Source organism: Zeugodacus cucurbitae, chromosome 3, assembly GCF_028554725.1.
Source record: "Zeugodacus cucurbitae isolate PBARC_wt_2022May chromosome 3, idZeuCucr1.2, whole genome shotgun sequence".
Taxonomy (NCBI): domain Eukaryota; kingdom Metazoa; phylum Arthropoda; class Insecta; order Diptera; family Tephritidae; genus Zeugodacus; species Zeugodacus cucurbitae.
Window position 1 is genome coordinate 75,072,791 of NC_071668.1, and position 23,642 is coordinate 75,096,432.

General features: G+C 37.5%; 2 protein-coding genes across 3 annotated transcripts; one reads left to right on the plus strand and one right to left on the minus strand.

The window, feature by feature from the left end:
* Nucleotides 1–12,279: 12,279 nt before the first annotated feature.
* LOC105212043 (uncharacterized) lies at nucleotides 12,280–14,490 on the plus strand. Its single transcript, XM_011183792.3, has 2 exons — nucleotides 12,280–12,423; nucleotides 12,515–14,490. Exons 1-2 carry the CDS (start codon nucleotides 12,370–12,372, stop codon nucleotides 14,420–14,422), a joined length of 1,962 nt encoding a protein of 653 aa, XP_011182094.1. The 5' UTR covers nucleotides 12,280–12,369; the 3' UTR covers nucleotides 14,423–14,490.
* Nucleotides 14,491–17,303: 2,813 nt separating this feature from the next.
* LOC105212096 (mucin-5AC) lies at nucleotides 17,304–22,606 on the minus strand. 2 transcript variants are annotated; one of them, XM_054226991.1, is made up of 6 exons: nucleotides 22,021–22,606; nucleotides 21,783–21,936; nucleotides 21,391–21,524; nucleotides 21,206–21,334; nucleotides 19,497–21,110; nucleotides 17,304–18,243 (listed from the first exon to the last, which is right to left on the minus strand). In XM_054226991.1, exons 1-6 carry the CDS (start codon nucleotides 22,465–22,467, stop codon nucleotides 18,214–18,216), a joined length of 2,508 nt encoding a protein of 835 aa, XP_054082966.1. In that variant the 5' UTR covers nucleotides 22,468–22,606; the 3' UTR covers nucleotides 17,304–18,213. The 2 variants fall into 2 exon arrangements, with proteins under 2 accessions (XP_054082966.1, XP_028895910.2); XM_029040077.2 differs by lacking the exon at nucleotides 17,304–18,243 and having other exon boundaries at nucleotides 19,453–21,110.
* Nucleotides 22,607–23,642: the final 1,036 nt, after the last annotated feature.

Consider the following 23,642-nt stretch of genomic DNA (forward strand, 5'->3'; position numbering starts at 1 on the left):
TACAACAACACATTAACAACAGAACGTCGCAAATAAAATGAGGGAGTAAAGCCATGGAACTGCCATTTGGCCAATATCCTGGCAAAACAAGCAACTAGCAGACGAAAAATTAATGAGAAATCACAGCGAGAAAGTGAAATGCGATCGTCGCAGCAGTAATGCAAAATAGAAACGTAAACAAGAGAAATACGAGAAACTGCGATGAATTCCACAAAAGTTACGAGATGGGGGCGCACATTTACAATTTCTTTTTTTTTTCACGGAACTTTCAGCGGAAAGGGTATTTGGGCTTAGACACTCATAGTCTGCTACCCCAACCAACCCATACAATTTAAGCCGCCAGTCGCTCAGGTACTAATTGTTTCGCAGGAACTTTTACGGCTCTTCTTTATGACTTATTTTCGGAGCGTAAAGGTATGCCAGAACCGTCTTACACGCTGATGCATACCCCCTGCATTATGTCAAAACATCTTCGAAGCCGGCTGTCTTTAATTCGCCGCGCTCTTACTACCGCACACTGCTGCTGCAAAGCTTAATGCCTTGTTGTTGTAATTTTGTAATGTAAAGTTACTACCAATTTTTAATGTTCTGCATCTTGCTTTCCTTCTAAGCTTCTTTCCCCGTTTTATACTTTTTATTTCTCTGTCGTTTGCGGAAAAATTGCTGAATTTTTTACTGCCACTTCCGTTGGCTGCCAGGGGAGTACCCCGACGCTTACGTTGGCATGCCAAACGCCGACTAGCTGCCTTGCAATATCCTGACATCAGAATGATTTTCTCCGCACTCCCTTCCCGCACTTGCAGCTGTCCACCGACAGCTACTGCTGCTCACAGTTATTCGTCCCTAACAGCAGATCCTTCAATCGACGGCAGCAATTGTACTCTATATGTACTTGGCTTTCCGCCGCTCGCTACCCACGCGCGCTGGCTAAGCTCCGTGGTGGCGTTGTAGAAGAACGTGGATATTCTAGTTATCTTTGGCAGTGTCCATTAAAAAGTAAAAAACAACTGTGCATAAAACGGTTTTGCTGGCCAAAGTAAATGGTACCCCATTATAGAATGCAGAGCAGTAAAAAAAGTTCGTTGGAAGCAGACTAAGTACTCAGTATGCGCGCTAGCGGCAGGGGCAAACGCTGTTTGAGAAGAGGCGGTTACAAAATTGTACCTTTTTCCCATTGCTGCACCCCTCAACCATCATCCGCACGCTACTCACACCCGCTTTCACTCCTTTTGGCACACAAGCTCGACCGTTATAATAATGAGAAAAATACATAGTTGCGAAAAATGTGGAAAAAAAATGCGAAGAAATAAAAACTTTGTCCTTTTTGCCAGCTACCCGACTCATTGTGCTGAGGGTTCGAAACGAGCGCGCACACCCGCAACAACGCCATGGCGCTGACAATGTAGCGCATAAGCATTAGTGCCAAGGTAGTGCTGGCGGTAGTTAGTTGGGAAGGGTTTATGCAGCACAGCGCCTTACTTACTAGCAACCCGAAAGCTTCGACGACTGAAAGACGGCCCGGCACGGCACGATTGTCGTAACCCTGCGAACTCACACTCACCCGGCGTGCTGGATTGTCTAACAGCAAACTTTTAATTTGGCTCAAAAGCGCACATAGTTATCAGCATTTGTACGTACGGAAAAATTGTTTAACCCTTTAACGAGTATTTGTCGAGTATATATTAGTGTGGGAGCGTACCTTGCGGTCTTTTGCTTTTATCAATTCCAACAAGCTTCCCTCATACCTACATTTTGGTCACTTGGCTTGTTTACTCGCTACTCTCCGAACTTTTGGTATCCGCTGTCGAAATTCTAGCGGCTTCAAAATTAATGAAGGTGTGCACCACCTACGTGGACGTAATATGCTTCTGAAAGGATAACCAATTTGTTATACGGTATTTGCCTCAAAACTTGTGGACATAAAAAAGTAATTGGAAATCGTAAGCTGAGTCCTCAGTCATGACAAGTGGTAGAAAATTAATATAGGAAAATACACTAATAATAGGTTCTCCGAGTATGCGCAATGTACTTAAGCGTCCAGGAAGTCTCGACGCGAACATCGTATTTCATAGTTTTAAAGTTAGGGTTGGGATGAAGGTATCTTTGAACTCGGAAAGTTGGGATTTCACAAGCAAACTTCCGGAAACAGTCTACGGAAGATACTGTATAATATAAGATGTAGAGAACATGAAAGAACGAGATGACGAGACTTTGTATGATAATGAAGAGACACGCGATCTCTTAATGACTTCCAAGGTAAAAAATTAGTCGAACATAGAGGTCCTTATAGGAGCATACAGAACTTGTTCAAATGCATGAAGATAGACTGAGTTCCTGGAAATAATTTCAAGAAGTTTGGCCGTTTATAGAAATCTTTAATAGTTTGGCAAAACGAATCTTCTCTCTAGTCCCTCTTGGGACTAAATGTACATCATGCACAATTTATAATTCGGAGATTTTTCAGCCCTGCGAAACATAGATAGCTATGTAGTTTAAGCGGAGGATGAGACACCAAAATATCAATATTATGGAAGATAAAATTAGTATTTTATTTTCCGGATGTAAAGAGAATTAAATTTTAATAAGAAGACTAAAACTAAAAGCGCTGTATATACTGAAAACTAAAGGCCTCTCTATTAATAAGCTCAATGAATATATCCAAAGTAGAGATCGGGACGTGTAAGAGGAGAGGTATTTATAGAACATTTTAGAGTCATTTCCCAACGACAAATATCCGATGAAAGACATTCCGTGAACAATTAAGTTATCTTATGGCTCGGAAAGTGATGAAAGAAACGGTTTCAGAAGTCAGAAGCTTCTCATTAAACTCAACTTGGAAACCAAAAATAACATTTCAAATCGCTTAAGTGAACAAAAGAACATGCCTACAAGAAGTAAAGCTGACAACGACTTGACAAAAGCGCGCCTTTATAGCCGCACGTTCATCCCGTCGCTTCTGCCACCAAAGCCGAGCTTTCATCCTTAACATGATTTGCCACGACGTATGTATGACGCCTCAGTGGCACGACTTTATTGCAGTTAAATTGCATTCTAACTGACAACCCCGCAAACATACAACAGCACATATGAAACCCTGTATATCTGTATGTATGTACCGTAGAAAGTTTTTCTGCCTGCATATGCAAGTATGCTCCGCCCCTTGCGTTTGACGCACTGGCGCATAGTTGTGGCTTTTAGTTTGATTGCTCTGCCAAGTTGTGTGGTTTTTTTATCGTTCAACAGTCATCTCCTCCACCACACTCCGCTTTTGTTTGGCTATTTTGTTACTCTTCTCTTCCCCCTCACACGCATGCGGCAGATTGTTGCAAGCACGTTTTTTCTCACAATCTACTGCTGCAACCATTGTTATTTGCGGCCATTTCAATTAGCGGCTGCAGCGACGGCGGCAACGTTTAAGTAGTTTTATGCGATAGGCAGGTCGTACACTATGTGAGAGAGTGGGTGTGGGGGAACACACCTAACTATGAGACATGTAACTTCATTTAGTGTCGAAAGTTAATTCGAAGTGTGCTTCATAACTGAGTGTTTATTATTTGTTAATATTTACTACTATTTATTTAGAGTTTTTAATTTTGAAGTCAAGATGCTCGGTCAGTTAGAAACACTGAGAGTGGATTCAAAGGTTTAAAAAGGTGCATGCTTAAAGCAACATCTCAGATCTAACCCCAACTATACACATTTTATTTTAGGAAAGTCTAGATGGTAGACAGATTTTGTTCTCAACTCTCAGTAAAGAGGGAACTCTGTCCTATGGCAGAGATTACCACAATCCACTTACCCCTGATAAGCAGAATAGCGCTGAGGGTGAGGAATTTCAAGAAATTGCTCCAAGTTTTCAAATTCCATATTATGTACCAAATGCATTAATCGACGCAATTCGAAAGAAACTCACCAGTAAAAAGGCAGTGTATTCATTTCGATCAAGTAGTTAGAGAGAGAAAAAGAATCCAAGTACTGAAAAAGGAGAAAGAGAAAGAAATGAGAGAGAAAGATCTTCCTAATTAGTTTAGGTTAGGACAGTCTGGTGGGCCAAAAGACTGTGGCTCCGCATAGACAAGTAATGGTCGTTAGCGATACCAAATGGAGTCCCGTCAAGTATGCCCTGAGTAGACTGTGATCTGATAGGATGCTAGCACTTGACGTGAATTTGTGAATTTTAAGAGATGATGAAGCGTCAGTAATGATATCTCCTCCAACTTATCATACTGTGTGGACCCTAGATACCTGAAGCGTTGTCTTGATAGTGCAGGACAAACGAGATGCTCTACTGTTTCTTTGGTGCTTTGCTCTTGACATTTCCTGCATTTCTTCCGATCTGAAAGTCTCATCTTATAGGCGTGCTACTAGACTCTGACCAGTAAGTAAGCTAACCACGGTTCTAGAGTCCTTTCTGCACAGTGCTAGTAGGAAACTTGTATATTTCTGATCCACCGCTTAGCACATGACCTTTGCGGTATTGCAACCCGGTAAATTCTTCCATCGCGCTTTGATTCTCTCCATCATACATTTGTCTATATCATTGTACAGACAATGCATGGGTTTGCCAATGACGATCATGTTTTCGGGGAACAGCTGTACACCGAAGCTTCCTAGTACTCAGTAATAATATAAACCTGCGATATCTGCCGTTAATATGAAACTTCCTTACAACAAAAACATTTTTTTTTGTATACCAAGAGTAGCAACTCAGACGTACACTGTGTCTTCAGTGCTCAAACCAACACCAACAATTGCAGGTTGTTAATCTCATATTCTAATGAATTTCAATTTTGTGGCGCTCCACCACCAACGCTTGTAACGCCTTTTTAATTATTTTATTTTCCAACATACAACAAAAATGCGAGGTTAGTACATACCACCACCACACCAACGCCACGAATGTGCGTTGCCTAGCGAGGTTAGAGCGCGGCTACACGCCGCCAACAAAGCAAAGCATCTTTGCTGGCAAAGTACAAGTATTTCACACAAGCAACCTTTTTGCGGATCAGCTATGGTGTTGGCGAAAGATATAAAACGGCATAAAAAATATTATGAAAAAAAAAATTAAATGAAAATGGAACGGTAACAAACAAATTTTTGAATCCTTTTTCTTCACTTCACACACCCACACACACCGACCTCTAAAGTTACTCACACCCGCAACGGGCGCTTGGCATCCTTTTTGTGAGATAACAGACAGTTACATATCCCAATGTCTGTCTGTCTGAGCCCAAGCCAAAGTGGCGCTGCCTTTTTCATTTCGCAACGCTCATCCCTCCTCTCCACCTACCCATGATGCGTTACGCCCAGCACACACAGAGGGTATGTTCATACTGGCGTCGCAGTTCCTTCCAAGGCACTCATACTATTCCACTTCTAACCAAAAAAACACAAAAAATACTTAGAACTCACGCCTCTTATTTCCTTTGCCGCACCGCACAGCACTCCCCTCTCTCCGCGCTCCAATACCCACTTTTCCTTGACGATAAAAGCGTATGATAACTGCTGAGACCTTTTTTCGCCTCCCCGCAACCCTTTCTACACCGCTTGCTGGTGCTCCCTTTTTAGTTTGCACACTTGGCTCGCTGCTTTGGCGCGCCTTTGCACATTTTTATGGAAATTATTATGAGCTGAAAAAAAAAACTTGCGAAAAAGTAGAAAATGAAGGGAACGAATGTCTGTGAAGATAGCGTCCGGGTAACCGACATACCACCAACTCCGCGCTGACCGTAGCCGGGTAGACCTTCATAGCGCTACGACGAGTCTTCTCGCATGCAACTTTTCGCCCCGCTTGTAGTTTATCTCACTGCCCTACCCCACGTGGCGTCTACTAACTTGGTCGAGCATACCTTTGACGGTTTTAACCAGCCGCTCCCGTACGCAAGCGGGCGCTGTGTAAAAAAAACGTGGCCCTCACACATACACATACAAGCATATATGGATCCAAATACAACTAAATATGTGCTACCGCCCCCCGCTAAACATACACACACTCACACACTTTTCTGGCTACCCGTCAACTTCCTGCATCCCTTTTGATGCCCTGCGCCACCTCCAGCGCGCGCCAGCTTTTGTAATTCGCAATTTCACTAACTTGTTTTTGTTGCTACGTTTTTCAAGGATTTTTATATAAAATAAAATTCAGCTTATTCCTCTAATTTTTGTTTTGTGGCCGTTACCATGGTCCCAAATAAACTTTGTTTTACATTGTCGTTTTCCTTCATTTTGTGCGGGGTTCCGAAAAGGCAGTGAATTTCTCTCTATTTTTTGGGTATCAAACCCAAAATACAACAAAAACAACAAGGTCAGAAAAAATCCCCAACTAGTGGAGGCGAGGGTTAGGCGTGCAAGTGCGAGAAGCAAGGCGGCGTGTGTATGGTTGGTCGTTGGAAGCCGAAAACCAAACGAACTGGCACAAAGCACAAGCGTCAACAAAGTCGTTACGAAAAAAATAAATGTATTTTATATAAAAAACAATAACCAAAACGAACGCCCTAAAATATACAAATAAAATAGAAATTACATTTCAATCGAGTTGTCTTTCGAAGTGTGTACGCGTGTGTTTGTGTGTTAGTGCATGTCAAAGGCCAGCAGTCGGTGCAGTTTTTTTCACAACGGTATAAATTATGAAATAATAGTTAAAAAATTTTAGAAATATCCATTAGAAACGCAATGATGGGTGTGGGTCACGGAAAAAATTAATCGCAACACAAGTTCAGGTGTGTGTAAATATATATATGTAATATATATTGTATATAAAAATATATATATATGTATTTGTAAATAGTGCCGGTGGAATAAATGTGTGTCTGACGGCTTTTGGTAACTGTACTAAGAACTGAAATAATATGAAATTGCCAATTTAAATTTATTAAATTAGAAAAAAATATATTATATCGGTAGCAAATTTGTGTTTGATGTGCCAGCGCACAGTAGCTTTATTAGCAGTTTCTGCAACAGAAAAAAGTAAAAAAAAATTCAATAAAAATGCGACTATTGAGCCCAGCGTAAATGCGTAGTAGACGAATATTTTAATTGGCACTGAATTGCTAAAGCTTTATGTAAATTGTGAGCTTTATAGTGATATAGAGAACGAGTATAAAAAATATGCCACAGAAAGACTTAAAAATTTAATGTTAGATATTTATATACCGAGTATAAAATATAGACGTCTATCTCTGAAGCTATTCTGTAAAATCATATTTCACTTAGTAAGAGACTAACACATATACATAACTGAGAGAAGAAGAACCTAACTACAAGCAAAACCTGAAGTGAAAAGAATGTGTCTAAAGTTGTCTTTATATTCACCATAAATCAATTAAAGAGTTCGCCAAGCTCAAAATACATTTCTGTAGCGCATACATAGATATTTTTATGAGGAGTGCTTTAAAGCAGAATATAGCATTGGAGTGTTTACTATATTACTTCAATTCTAATGGATTGATTTCTTGCATATAGATCAGCACAATACATACAGAAATGAGAAACATATACAAATTAAGAACTATATCTCAAACTTTCTGGAACGTGAGCTTACGCCACTTTGCTAAATACAACACTGTATATCATATTATATGATTCATATAGTAAAATCTTCGTCACTTAAAAATCAACTCTATAACATTACCAAAAGGAAAATTGCTTCTGAACTTTTAATGTGCTGAACTTCCACTCGCAATATATCGGTAGACTAGAAATTTCTACTCGGTACGGAACGGAATTCATACCGTCCACTGTCTGGTTGCGGCACACGCCTGCAATATGGGGCTGATGGATCGAGATGATTGCAGGAAAAGTCATGAGCAAGGTATAAGCGCAACAATGGAGCACCTCTTATGCGCTTGTCCGCCATTGTCTAGGCAGCGGCTCCAGGCCGTTCAGGCTAGTGGTCAAATTGAAATGGGGTTTGAAAACGTCGTATTAAACTCTTTAGTCCGAAATTAAATAGTCTTTAAGACCACCACCTTTCTTCTGCACTGAAGCACCAGTGGTGAAATCCACAATTAAAATGTTTTCTTTTCAATTGTCGTTCCTGAGCAGATTAACTAGCCAATTTTTATTATCATTTATAAAATAGTTAAGCTTTCTCAAGTATAACTTTTGTTTCAAAATTTTCTTTTTTACTTATTTTTTACTCTTGATAAACTGCACATTTCTTAACTTTTCCACTTAACTAGTTCACATTCTTGAATTTTCTTCATTTTATGTAATGATGCCTTAATTGGGAACTCCCAATTGTGTCATTTCCCATGTTCATACAATATAACAATTTGATAGCATAACAAGTAAGGAAAGACTAAGTTCGGGTGCAACCGAACATTTAATGCTCTCGCAATTTAATTTATAAAGATAACACAATTCGACCCATATATTCGGCATAAAGTTCATCATAAATCCAAAATCATCATAAATCGTATATCATAATCGTTTTCACCACCAAGATACAATATATCGAAGACTATACGGTCATTTAATTTTATATTACCTATACTTAGCTATATGAGAGCTAGTGGAAGTTATGACCTGATTTTAACTATTTCTGATAGAGAGACAGACTATAAGAAGAAAAAGATTTCATCTGAATTAAATTAAGATATCTGAGAGATTTACTGATATTTTCGGTGAAAAATTACCATAAGGCAATGAATTCTTCATATTCAATATCCGGGGCATTGAAAAGTTATAGTCCGATTTCGACAATTTCGACAAGTGATTCCACGGATCATATACAGTATTTATGTAAACTTTTATTTCGCTATCTTCATTGATTCTTCATGTGTATCTTATAAAGTGAAGGAATCAGATGGAATTCAAAATTGAGTTATATGGTAGGTAGTTGTGGTTGTTAACCGATTTCTTCCATTTTTCACACGTGTCATCAGGGTGTCAAGAAAATATTATATACCGAATTTCATTGAAATCTGTCGAGTAGTTCCTGAGGTATGGTTTTTGACACATAAGTGGGCGATGCCACGCCCATTTTCCATTTTGTAAAAAAATCTATGTGCAGCTTCTTTCTGCTATTTCTTCTGTAAAATTTCGTGTTTCTGACGTTTTTCGTTAGTGAGTTAACGCCCTTTTAGTCATTTTCAACATAACCATTGTATGGGAGGTGGGTGTGGTTATTATCCGATTTCTTTCATTTTTGGACTGTATAAGGAAATGGCTAAAAGAAACGACTGCGTTTATATAGCTTTATTAGTTTGCAAGTTATATACCTAAACCTATTTTGGGGCGGGGTCCCGCCCACTTTAAAAAAAAAATTACATCCAAATGTGCCACTCCCTAATGCGATCCTATGTTCCAAATTTTATTTTCATAACTTTATTTATGGCTTAGTTATGACACTGTATAGGTTTTCGGTTTTCGCCATTTTGTGGGCGTGGTAATGGACCATTTGGCCCATTTTCGAAAGCAACCTCCTCAGGATGCCAAGGAATATGTGTTCCAAATTTCATACAGATATCGTAATTTTTACTCAAGTTATCGCTTGCACGGACAGACGGGCGGACGGAGAGACATCCGGATTTCAACTCCACTCGTCATCCTGATCATTTATATATATAACCCCATATCTAACTCTTTTATTTCTTGGTGACACAAACAACCGTTATGTGAACAAAACTATAATACTCAGTGTAACAATGTTGCGAGATTATAAAAATGTCAAGCTTTAGAGAGTGGCGAATTGAACACACAGCTTTTATAAAGGAAGTAGATTAGATATAGTAATATTCACAAACTCTCTTTTCTATTGAATTGGATAACTCCATGCTCCTCTTTATTATTAAACTGTTTAACGAGTAGAAAAATGTCAAATCAGCGACGGTTAGTGATAAAAATCGACCTATTTAATAATAAACTACTAATATTATTTTTTTATTTTTATTTTTTTTATTTTTTATATGGCTTTATTCGACAGACTGAAAAATCGTATATGAATCCAATATTTATCAACAATATACCTATGTTGTGCTATTTCTCTCTCTCTCTCTCTCTTTCACTCATACACAAATCTAGAGCAATAGTTTTTTTTTTAATCAACAACAATTTAGATGCGTTTACCGCCTATACATATATAGACAATATGTAGTAATCATATATATAAAAGTTGTGAACCATATTAATTCCGCAATACCAGACAAAATAGCTCGTAATCTCGCTTCAACCAACCACACGGTGCCAGAACGCACTGTATCACCCATAAACGCATAATTAGTTGACCTCTAATTCACCTTAACTGATAAGTGGCGAGTAGCCGGCGTATACGTTTACAATAAATGATTTAATAATGATATTTAATATTTTCTCGGCATACATACATATGTACATTAGGGTGGCCCTTAGTTGGAGAATCAAAAAAGGTGTAGAGGTTGCGCAAGGAGCTTGAAATCCTGAAAAAATAAGAATTTTTGCCATTTTTATGTCTCAGACTTCCATATTTCAAAGTCACACTATCCCTTACTGGTCTTCCATACCGTAATAAGATAATAAGAATAACATTAAAACCGTTATAACGGTATATCATGAGCATGCGACGCTTGAGAATGTACCACATTAAATTTACTTTCATATTTGTATTTCTGTAACTCTATCATCAATCGACCGATTTTTAAGATTGTGATAATTTTGGAAAGGTAATAAAATGCAGATCTTATTACGGTATGGAAACCAGATAGTGTGGCTTTGAAATATGGAGACATAAAAATGGCAAAAATTCTTAATTTTTCAGGATTTCAAGCTCCTTGCGCAACCTCTACACATTTTTCGATTGACCCAAAACTTTGTATATACTAGTTTTTGGGCTATTCGCATATTTCTAGGGGGTGCGATCGAGCATCGGAATACTTTGGAAAATAAGGACCACCCTAATGTACATATTTATAAATTTTCCGACATTTATAAAGATCTCATTAAATACATATGTTTAGACAAAAGTCATATTTGAAAAGGTCATTAATGTTCGCAATAGTCTTCGAAAATATTCTCCCGTGCGATTTCTATGAAATTCATAACTAAGCTGAGTGTTGGAAATAACCTAGATTGCCTAAGATCTACACTAGTGGATTTGTATAATGAGCATTCATCGTTTATTCTCAGAATCGTAATAGAAACAACTCGGAGCTCATAGACGGCAGATAAAGAACCATTGGTAGAAGAAGGAACACGAAAAAGTTTACATATATGTTTTCATATGGTAAATAATATTTCTTTCAGAATTGAAAATAAACAAATAAGAGCATGAAAACAAAGAGCGAAAAAATTTATGGGGATTTTTTGTTAGTCATAGATTCATGATTTCCGGCAATTTGTGTATCACTTAATAATTACAGTGGCGAGTCAGTAATACGACACAAAATTGGATCCAGAAAGCCGTTACTTACTTAGGATTCTAATATAATTCTTTATATGGAATTGCTCTAGATTTTTGCAAAGGGGTTTGGATTGGTCCTCTAACTGGACTCTTTGGAATTGTTTTATGAATTTTCAAGCTCAACTCAATGCTCTTTTTGCTATTTGCCTTTTGTTAATATATGGAACTTAGTTCGAACTTCAACCTCAACAAAGGGAGGAAAAGATTGATGAGGCAGCCAGCTGAGATCAAAGTATTCCAACCAAAATTCATCATCACATAGACTCTCTTTTATGGTGTTATTGGAAGATTTGTAGAACGAAATCTTGAAGAAAAGAAGAACTTGCTGTCTCAGTAAGATAATGTATTACATAATAAATCAAGGAAAACCAAGGTAAAAGTCGTATTGGGTTCGAACGGTTTTGTCATCAAACGCATTCTTCTGAACTGGATTCTCTACTCAGAACACAATAAAGCCTACGCAGAAAATAAATTTAGCGACAGTGATCCGGTAAACTTCTTATAAGAACAGTTTAAAATGTAAAGGCAAATATGGTGTCGAAAAATTGCCAAATCTTTAGAATTGACATATAGGAAACAATGAGTTGAAGTGCAAACAAGAAAATAATAAAATATTTTTTGGAAAAACTCACAATTGTTGCTTTAGTAAAATTGTCCAGTTCAAGCCAGAAGCTTCCAAAGCTTTTGCAAAAACTAGAGCGATGCTTAACGCCCCACACCCCCTAGCTGTCTTACATCTAAGCTATGCCGCTACTAAAGTGAAGTGATTAGTTGGTCGCAAGACGTGATAACCCACGGTTCAAACGAATAACGGTTTATGTGTAAATACCTTATCGCATTTCTGAATAAACCATAATGAGTGAATAGCAACTTTCAGTTTATAATTAGCTAAAATATAATGTAAACAAATCTATTTACTAGTGGGTATTTTGCAACATCTATGATGCGAATTGAACAGTTTCAGTTTAGAGCTCGTTGTGAGCACAATAGAGATGTGGAGCAAAACTAAGAGTATTCAAATAATTTGGGCTTTGCTGCTGATACAGGTAATGTGGAAGGAGTGGAAGAAGAAACATTTATAAGAATTAAATTGCTGAGTGTTTAAATTTATTCAAAAACCGCATAAACACTTTCCAGTTAGTTGCTGCCGGTACTACAAGACACGGTACGAGATCAGAAGACCCAGCAGATCACAGCACAAGTGACAATGTGGATGCCGATGGCTACCAAACATTCACGCGACAAGGTGTAACACTGCACATAAAGCCTCATTCGAGGACCATACAAATTGGTGGTGACAATGCCAGCCCTGAGCAACTATTGGAGCAAGCCAGGCAAGCAAAACAACTGGATATACTCGCTGTGCGCCAGCTGCTAAATACGCGACATCCCGTGAAGCGTACAACCTTCGAAAATGGACATAAGCAGACGAGCACATACACGCTGGAATCGGATGGCAGCATCTTATGCAAGATAGTGGAAGATATTGATATGGCCGATGTGGATCGGCGATTTGAAGATATTTTCAAACAACAACGGGAAAAACAAGCTAAAGAGCAACCGAATAAACTCAATGATTGGGAATGGTCCGATGACTATGATGAACCCGCGCCAAGTGTTTTCAAAGCGCCGCTGCAGCCGTTTCCCGCAGGTCAACCGTATGTGCCAACGCCACCGCAATCACCACAACCAGCAGAGCAACAACCAAGTTTTTACAAACCAACACGTTTAGAGCCAGCATGGCCCGCGTCCGATCGCGTGCCGACGCCACCGCAATCACGACAACCAGCAGAGCAGCAGCCAAATGTTTACAAACCAACAAGATTACAGCCAGCATGGCCGGCACCCGATGAAGACGATCCTTTCAATCCACCAGGATTGCCAGTATTTAACAATTTTGCCGATGATAAAGATGATTTGGATACGTACGATAAGCCCGCCTCGACACCTGTTGGGAAAACAAACACTATTACGAAAACAAACACCGACAAAGATGGCAATAAAGTTTATACGAGTACAACCTTAATGACCGCACCAAATGAGTGGAATCGTAAAACTGTAAAAATATCGACGAACAAACAATTTAGACCCAATGCAGAACCAAATTTACCAGATTTAGACGATTTTCTAAGAGAACAATACAATCCCAGCCCAAAGGGCAAACCAGAGTCTGCTGTGCCCAGCTTGACAACTTCAACAACACCCAGAACCATAAAAACTATCAAAATTGAGGACTTACCACCTGTAGCTGTACTCAATGTCAACAAGCCGGTCCATGAACAATTTCTACAACCACTCACTCCAAATGCCGCCGCTGATCAGAGACCCATTAAAACATTGCATGTTGATAATATACTACCGAGTTCGGTGCCTGATACGGACCGCTACGAACGAACCAAAGTGCAGACGCTTACGAAAACCATTACTGGTAATCAAATACCAACAGCTGCCGATTTAGATCCTAAAATGTTGGATATGTTACAACGTGCTGGTATAAAACCGGAAGACATTGCCAAAGCAGATGGTCAAACAATAACCAAGACCCGTACGGAACCCGATGGTCGTATCGTGACGACTACATATCACATAAAGCGAACGAATCATGGTCAAAATCCTGAACCTTCTTCCTTCTTTTTACCCAGAGACTGGCGTAGAACATTTGAAATACCGCCTTCACGTAATCATAAGAGCGCTAGCCATTTTGGCGTCGATTTCTCGCCTTTTATTGCTGGCTCTGTTGGAGCTACCATCACCACCTCAACCACTGCGCGGCCATTGATACGCGACCGTGAGCCTTTGGAGCCACAAGTTGAGGACGATGAAGTAGCTGCCACTTTGAATCCTTTACTCATACATCCAGTACAACCGGCCGTTTCCGCCAGTGCCAAAAGTCCTATCGCGGATTTTTTGGCTAAATTTGGTTTATCGGTGGCTGATGTGAACGCCAACAGAGGCGAATATGTCAAAACAATTGTCGATCCGGATGGCAGTGTACTAACGGCTAGATTTAGGCTAACTGGTAAAATTGCTCACTCTTTCAAATAGTAGTTAGAAATTAGTCTATATTATTTGATTGAATAAAATATTTTTACGATATAAAAAATTAGAAGAAACTTGTTTTCAGAATTTGTGTCAATTTCTATGAAACTAGGGGAAAATATATACATATATATAGTGCTGATACCAAAATGAAGATTTGAAAACTTAATGGGTTCAATTCAGAGTTCATTATTTTTGTTGGAATGGTTTGCTAAACTCTGACTATGAGAGATCCTGAAAACGATCTGCTTGAACAAAATTTGATCTAAGTAAATTAAATGAATTTTGGCCACTTCAATGAGATATTTAGTCAATACTATGGTATCTAGAGTATCCAAACTTTGAAATTAAGTAAGTATATACTACTCAAATCGTACAAGCAGGTCTGATTTTAGTCTGCACTTGGCACAATCGCTTCATTTATGTGGAGTGAGTTCTCGAAGGGGCTGGTCGACTGTAGAAGTTTATAGGCCACCATGGCTGATTCGGTGTCGGATACTTGGCTCTAGGCGACACTTTGTCATTTCACTTTAAAATATCGAGCGCACTGATGTAATGATCGGTGACTCTAAACATACTATTAATTATATAAAGAAGCACAAAATTGGGTTTCCACCCAGTATAACAGTGGTCTCCCGGTGTACAATTGTAAACGGTCAAAATTTTGTTCGCCATGAAAAATACTAAGATACGATTGTTCCACTCACACAGATTAGAACCAATTTAAATATTATAAATTTAACTAATACTTTTAAGGGAAGATAAGATTCTCATGTTGAAACTTAATAAGATTTAGCACTGCATTCTTTTAGTTTAATTCTTGGACAATTAGACAAAAGTATGGTTCATAATGAGAAGATCATGAAAAATATTTTGTAAAATGGGAGAAATTGCGGTAGAATCACAACCATTTCTCAACGTCGTTTTTTGAATCTTATAGGCATTTTTTACTTCAGAATATATATGTAACTCAGTTCTTAATAGAGTTATGGCAACAAAATTTTGTATTATATTATGCTCCCGATTCACAAATAGTTGTAATCCGCCAAACATTCCCAGACTTCATATACAAAATTGGAGGACCTCGGATGATGGACTTTATACCAGAAACATGGGGACAATCTGAGATATATCTCCGTGAAATTAGTTGAAGAAAATTTTCCTGATAAAAATGGTATCGGTTCAGTACGTTCCATAGTTTATACAACTAATATGATTTTTGGTATGCTGACTAACTTTATATATCAATCTATATAAATGATATTATAATGAATTGAATATTGATGCAGAAGTGAAATCGGTAGAAATGTCCCCATATAGTACTTATCATAAGTTTCGTTATTGTAGTGAATTTTTGTCGAACAAATCTTTTAAATAATGAGTTATTTTTATAAAATTGCATAGAAACATGTTCTCGAGCATACTTTGGTCCAAAATCAAAAGGAAAAATATTAACAGTTTAGATCTTCCCCTTAGTTCTAAACTCAATATACCCTATATAGAGTTTTTTGACTTTCCGATTGAACTTATATCGTAGATATCAATCAATATATGAATGAAACTCATAGGGAATATTTTCCCAACCATAACTTGAATAAAACTTAAACCTTGATCTATCCCCAATTTCCAAAGATACTGATTTTTATTATTGATTTTATTATTGGTTGATTTTGTCGATTAATATTAGAGGATCTAAATCTGAATGGAATTATATGCATCGTTTGTTTATATATATATGCCGTTTTTTTAGCATACTACGGGTCAAAGTTCGCTGAAATCAGTCTACACCTTCAGCTAATGCTTGTAAGTGATTACAAGTTAATTCAGAATAATCTGTGAAATATTTTTTTATAAGAAAACTATTTATAAAAAATGATTCGGCGAATTGATAAAGATTTCGAATTTTCATAATAAAAACGTTTAAAAAAACGTAGTCTATAGCAAGTGACATCCATCACTTGAGTATCATACTTAGGTATAGACTATATATACTTGTTAGTCATATATAAAAACTTCAGTTGTACATATGTATGTATGTGTATGTAGGCAACTAAAATTATTAATTTAGCTAGCCAACAAAATCAATCAGTAGCACTTGAACAATAAATTTTCTATAACACATTTCCATCAAAATTTTATATATAATATCCGTTGCACATAAATATTATGCTTTGTGCATGAAAAAACAACAAACAAACATTTTTGCTTTAATTTAAAATACTTACCGCTTTTTTGCACACTTGTTAGAGTGAGTGTGTGTGTGTAAGCTTTCGTGTTATTTCTAAATTTTTTCGCATTTTTTGCCCAAATTCTTTTTTCGTAATTTTTTCATGAATTTTTTCGTAAATATTTTTTCCATAATTTTTTCGCCAATTTTTTTCGTAATTTTTTCCATAAATTTTTTCCAAAAATTTTTTCGCTAATATTTTTTGCATAATTTTATTCAATAAATGCATTGAAAAAAAAACACTACTTGCACATGCAATACAAAGCAGCAGCGGGAATTAATGGCGGCAGCGTCGCTTTGGGCCAAATAATTGAAACACGCAGCTACGCATTTGTCAGATACAGAAAAATCTAGCATAGATATTTGTTGTTCTTGTTATTTTTGGTTTATTTATTTTCTACAACTAACATTTTTGCATATTTTAAAATTGCTTTTGCGCAGCAACAAAAACGACAGATGCATACAGCTACAAATAAAAAGCGCAAATGTGAATTATAAAAAAATGGCAGTGTCCATACATATATTTCAAGCTAAATAGCAAATACAATTTTTTTTTAGTTTTTTTTATATTTTTTTTTTATTATTATATATTATTATTTTATAAACCAAGCTGCGATTTATTAAAATCAAGCGAATTGCAAATGAAACTAAAATGCAAAAAAAAGTAAATAAATAAATAAAATGTGTAGAGAAAAAAATTAGAGAGCGAGAGGGAGAGAGAGAGACAAAAAATGTAAATGAGTACATAACGGAAAAATTATTATAAAAGCATTCAGCTAAATACAAAGCATACAACAAGCACACATGTACACATACATATGTACATATGCGTAAAAAATAAATGCATACATACAAAAATAAATACTAAAATAAGCGAACGAGATCAATAAAGCAAGAAAAACGCGCAACAAATCAAGCTTAAATAAAATAAAGCAAAATTCAAATAAATTAAAGTAAATAAAAATCGCACTAAAATTAAAAAAATTTAAAAAAAATCTACTGTATAATACACGCAGCTGTTTGTAGTTGTTGTTGTTGCACTGTGCACATTTGGTTTATGTTTTAAGTCTAAAAAATACTTTTTCTACGTTTTTGGTGTGCTAGCTTGACGTTTGGTTATTGCTTTTACTATTGTTGTTGTTATAGTGATTTTTTTATGATTTTCTATTGCTTGTTGTTGGTGATTTGACTGATTTGTTTTTGCATTTTTTTAATATTTTGTATATTTGCAGCACTCCAGTATCTACGCTACGCTTACGTAATGGCAATAAGAATTAGCGCAAGCATATATTCAAGTACTCAAGCAATTCAACAAGCGAAGCGTTCAATTAGCAGCCGCAGCGGTGGCAGAAGCACAAGCAGTAGCATAAGCGCGTGCAGTTGCAGTTGCAGCAGAAGCCGTGCAGTTGTAGCGTTTACACACAAGCGTCAGGATATTGTATTGTTGTTGCAGTTGTTGTACATTTTTATCCTCGTTAAAGTTGTATGCAAGGTGAGTGTTGTTGTTGCATTTGTTTTTTGTTTTTGTTTTTTTTTGTGTGTGTGTGTTTTTTATACATTTGTTACGTTTTCAAGCCAAGCATGACATAGAAAAGAAGAACTAGATTAGTTAAAAATTGCGTTAAAAAGCGTTAAAGTTTGTCTAAAAATAAACAGTAAATACAAATATATGGAAAAAATAATCAAAATTTGTGTGTTTATAAGTGTTGTGATAATATGTACGTGCGCATTAGTGAAAACGCCTAATGAGCATACTTTTGGGCGCATATTTAATTTTAATATCAATATTTTTTCACAAATATTATTGTGTCTATTGAAAAAAAATGATTGCCTGCTTTTGGGCGCTGATTTTATATTTTATGTATATATAACTCATTGCCTACATTTGGATATCAATCATTACTCATTTAAAAAAATACATTACCTACTTTTAGGCGATTGTCATATTGATGATTGTCATATTGGTGGTATATATTGATTGCCTACTTTCAGGCGTTGGTATTTTTATGCAGTTTTGAAATGAAAAATATATTGCCGGCTTTGAGGCGTTCAGTCATAACATTTAGTGCGTTGAAGTCCAGACCTAAATCATTATTCAAACCCTAAAGTTATATTTATCCACAATCTTGGAAAACTATTTGTTTGGTAAGCCAAAATATGTCCCAAGATGCTTGTTAAACTATAAAAACTGAAGGTGTGATTCTGAAATTTGAAATTTTTTCTAAGATTTTAATAAAAACTTAACTTTAGCAAAGACACACTGCCATACAGATTTGACAGTATGTGATTGCTTCGATATGAAACTGTGCTGAGGGTCTTCAAGACATATTGAAGCTGATAGGAGATCGTGGAAATTTAGTTTTCGGATTTTTTTTTAATAAAATGTCGAATAATATCTATCAAAGACACACTCCCAAGTAGTTACTAATAGTTTGACAGAGAAATCATCAATATGTTACAATGAAATCGGTTCCAACAGATCGAGAATCGTAAGCGCCGTTTAAGATAATATAAATAATATACGAAAACCCTAAGAACAATTATGGAGAAAACAATTTGGCATAGTCTCTTACAATTAAAAATATAAATATAGTAATTTTTCAAACAAAAATTGTAAAATAAAAACTTGAACAGCAACGATGGGTAAAAATTCCCATAGAAAACATGTATTGGGTCTTCGAATAACGAAAACATAACAATTCGTGTTTGGAAGAGCATATATTTCAACGAACAGCATACATTCTTCCAAAAATAATTTAACTTAACCAAATTTATAAAAAAAAAATTAAAATATAGTCTTGCTCTAAGATATAAGATTCCCTTTTATAGCGTAAAATTGAAATCATTACTCACCAGGTTGTCAAAGCGCAAGGCGTCCTCATCGCTTAAGCCCATGCTGCGGGTCAATTGCAAGTAAGTTGAAGTGATCGGTTTCAAACGCTCCAAATCCAAAGGCGGCAAGCGTGAAGAATAGCGAGTAGTCATTGAAGATGCTGGCCGATTATCAGCGCCAACTGACGACGCACACTTGGACGAAGAAGCTTTCACTTCTGTAGTGTTGGACTTGAATGAAAGTGCCGATGACAGATTGCTTTTGAGTGCAGTGGGTGTGGAGGTGACAAGTTGTGAGAGCGTTGACGATGATAATGTTAGCGGTGTGTTTGGTATGACGATGGGTGACAGAGTTGTGAGCGGTTTCGAGTGTGACGTTGATGTGCCATTCGAGCGTGTAGATCTGAAAGTAGAAGTTGTTGAGAGATTAATTGCACTGAGCTGTGTGGGGGGAGGGGAGTGAGGTGGCAGCGGCGCCATTGCCTCAGTAAGCATTTCCAGCCCAGCAGCCGTGGACGCAGCCACTGCAGCAGCAGCAGCACCGGTCGAGGTACGTGCTTGTGACTCAGTGGAGTCAGTGCGCCGTCTCAAGATTTTCTCACTTTCTGGTGAGCTTTTGAATTTTTTTATTAATGGTTCTTGGGTGTTAATTGGTTTGGTGTGAATGGTGGGACTTTCAGGTATTGCTGAGCGATCTTGTGTGCCAGAAGGCTGCTTTATATTGCTAACGGCTGGGTTTATGGCAGAACTGCGAGCCACACCTGAGTTGGTGTTACGCTGAGTGCCGAACAAATCAACTGCGCCGGTAAACTCAGCCGGCATTGGTGGCATTGGCAGCGGGAAACCGCCGGCGTAGAAACGACGCATCATTTCGTAGTAACGAAAGAAACTCTCGTGTGTCTTTAAGAAATTCATATCTAAACAAAGGGGATGATAGCCGAGATAAGGAGGCGGCGCATGCGTAACCGGTTCGCGCACCACCACTGGTGACGGTGACGGCGATGTCGATGTTGAAGAGACTGTTGCCGAAACCGAAACTGAAACCGGCACAGGAGGCGGAGTCAACGGACGCTGTAATTGTGGATTGATGCGTATTTTCGGTTGCCCGACAATTGGTGCTGGCGATGGCTTAGCTGAAGGCGCCGTTCGTTCGGATACCAAATCGATGGTAATGATGGGTGCTACTGCTGCCGCTGTGGCTGCAGCTGTATCTGTTGAGCTGGATCGGGGTAGTGAGGCTGGTGCTGCGAGAGGTTGCCGTGAAGGTGCTGCCAGCAATGCACGTGCTATCGATTGCGATGACGGCATTGATTTTATGTTATCAGAAGCTTCCTCAAGTTGCGAGTAGCGACGTTTTAGTGGCGCCAGTGTGTGCGCAATGCTTGTGCTGGCGGTTGCTACTTTTGTTAGACTGGCAGCGCTGCTTAATTTCGTAGGTCCTGCTTCGACAGAGCTTTCTGTATGTGATGAGTAATTGAGTCCTTCAACTTCCGATGAACTTTCGTTGCCACAATCCTCCGGTGGATTGATGGATGTGGCTGGTGAGGCGGCGCGTAAATTCTTCTTACACTCTGGACAAATGGATAGAAAACGTGTGACAGCTTCACGCGGTAAAAAAGCATATGTTTCGGTGATCTAGAATGTGATATGAAATAATATATAGCATATTAGGGAATGTTGTGGATGGTCTGAAGCTTTAAATGTTAGTCTTGTTTTGATTTTACACTCACGATGCGATACGTGCGCTTTTGTCCAGCATGCATGCCACTGCGTCCACCCAATTCCATGTGTACATTGTAGATAATGTCAAAGAATTCTTCAACAACGGCCACCTTTCGATAGGTGCGTTTACCAAAGTCCTTTAAGAATATATTTATTTTATTATATCCAAGAGAAATTACTCAATAATGGTTACCTTTGTGGTTGAAGCTACAAATAGGTCTACTTGGCTTGGATTATCCGAGAGCACAGCGTTCGAGGGGAGCGGTTCGAGCTGTCGATGACCACCAGCTGCTTCCTTAAAGTCGACTGGACGTTTGGTTGTGAAAGCTATAAAGAATTTAGTATTATATCAAATCAGATTAGTGTTTCACTTATCAATTATTAAGCAAAAACTGAGCTTTAATAAAAGCTCTCAGTTGAACTTTCATCGAAGCTTTCACACATTTTTTAATTTTCAATTTAAATGAAATCAATTAAATAATGAATGGCGTTTGGCCTTAGCTTTTATATGAGCTTTCACTAAGCTTTTTTTATGCTTCCATTAATTGTGTTAAAAATTTATATTTTCTTAGAACTAATACTCACCCTTGGTTTTCACCCAGAAACGAAATTTCGAACTATCCGGTCGACTATGCTCTTTACCCTCCAACGCCTTCAAAATGCGTGTTTTCTTACGCAACGTTATGGTTTTCGTCTTGGCTTGATCGCCGTAATTCTTCAATGCCCAGGGCTGAAAAAGCTGTAAAAGAACAAAACCTCGACTGTATTACTCCACACTCTATAGTGAGAAACTTTTCCAAACTCTTTTGGTTTGAAACTTTACCTCATAAATATGCTGGCGTTCAGCGTGACGTCGCTGCTGTGCGCTCAACGTCATTTCAGCTGGTGCGTACGGCACTTTTGCAACTTCGCGCGCCACTTGCTGCCCATGCTTATGATTACCGGCAACCATTGGCATATCAACATCATCGACATCAGCCTCGTAGGCAGCATCAGAAGCAGAAGCGGAGGCTGAAGCCGAAGCCGAAGCAACACCTTGTGTTTCTTCTTCGACGGCAAAATGTGGCACTATTGCTTCGGTGAATTGGCGTTGCTCTGGCAAGTGCTGCCGCTGCTGCTTCTCATGCTGTAAATCTAGCAAATGTTGTTGTGGTTGTTCGGTCAACTGTTGCCGTTCATCATCAAGTAGCGCCTCCTCCGCCCTTCCATATCTGTGAGCGTTTTCTTCCCCAGCATCACCGACGGGCGATTGCTCTCGCGATGAATCCATGTTTTATAATTTTATATTTTTTATAAATTGGAATTTCAAGTAGATTTTAATATATTTAATTTTCTGATTATTTTTCGATTCACGTGTTGTTGTTTTATAATATTATTTTAGAATTTTAAGAACAAATTTGTATAAAAAGTTTTAGTCATTGAATGTTTGTAATCATTTGGTATTCAATATGTGTTTATTTTTGAAGCATTTATTATCTGAAAATAAATAAAAATATTATATTTAAAATGTACAAAGTAAACTCTCTATTTATTGCATTCGAATCATTAGTTCGAATTGAAATAGAGTGCAAAATTTTCATCGAAAATGTGATTCGAAGATTATTTTGTTCTAAGGCTACTATTTCTTTTTTAGCCAAAAGCTCTAAAGATTAAATGTGGTTCTGTTATGAATTTAATATTAAGGAACTATTATCTGAATTAACTATAGGTACATGAACTTCAGTGGTCGATTAATAATTGTTAAGAAAATTTTACATTTAATAAGATCATAAAAAGATCGCTAATCAGTTTCGAAGTGTGTTATCGATCAGTGTAATATCACAATAAACCCTTTCGCCAGCCAAACTCTTCGAACACTCATTAAAAGACAGTTAGATGTATAGGAAAGATCCTTTAAGTTTATGTTTATTCGTTAAGAAACAAATTGGAAGCAACCTAATAACTTGCTAGGAGCTGAAATATTAGAACTTTGGGTCTCGATAGTTCATTTAGAAGCTCGAGATAACTTCAAATAGATACTTCCAAACATTTCATGAAAATATCTGAACTTTGTAGTAACAATTTCCTTGTCTTTTTTTACCGAAGATTTGATATTCTATACAAAACAAAGAGCCAAGGTTCTCAGTATGTACTTTCGGAATTCGGTGATTAAAACGGGATATTTTTCACTTGAAGTCCTAGATAATGTTATAATACCTTAATCTCAATACTTTGCAACGCTTTTATGCTCGATTTCTTGGCTGATTATATAATATATCTGTTCTGTTATTTCGTTATTTCCAACTTATGTCAATATAAAGAAGCTCGTTTGGAGTTAAAGAGGCGAAATTATGTTCAACCATTAACCAAAAGGAAATCCATCGGGTCACCGTAAACTCTCAACTCTCCTATAAATTGGATAATTCTAAATGAAATGAGAAGCTTACGACTTTAGGAGAAGTAAAC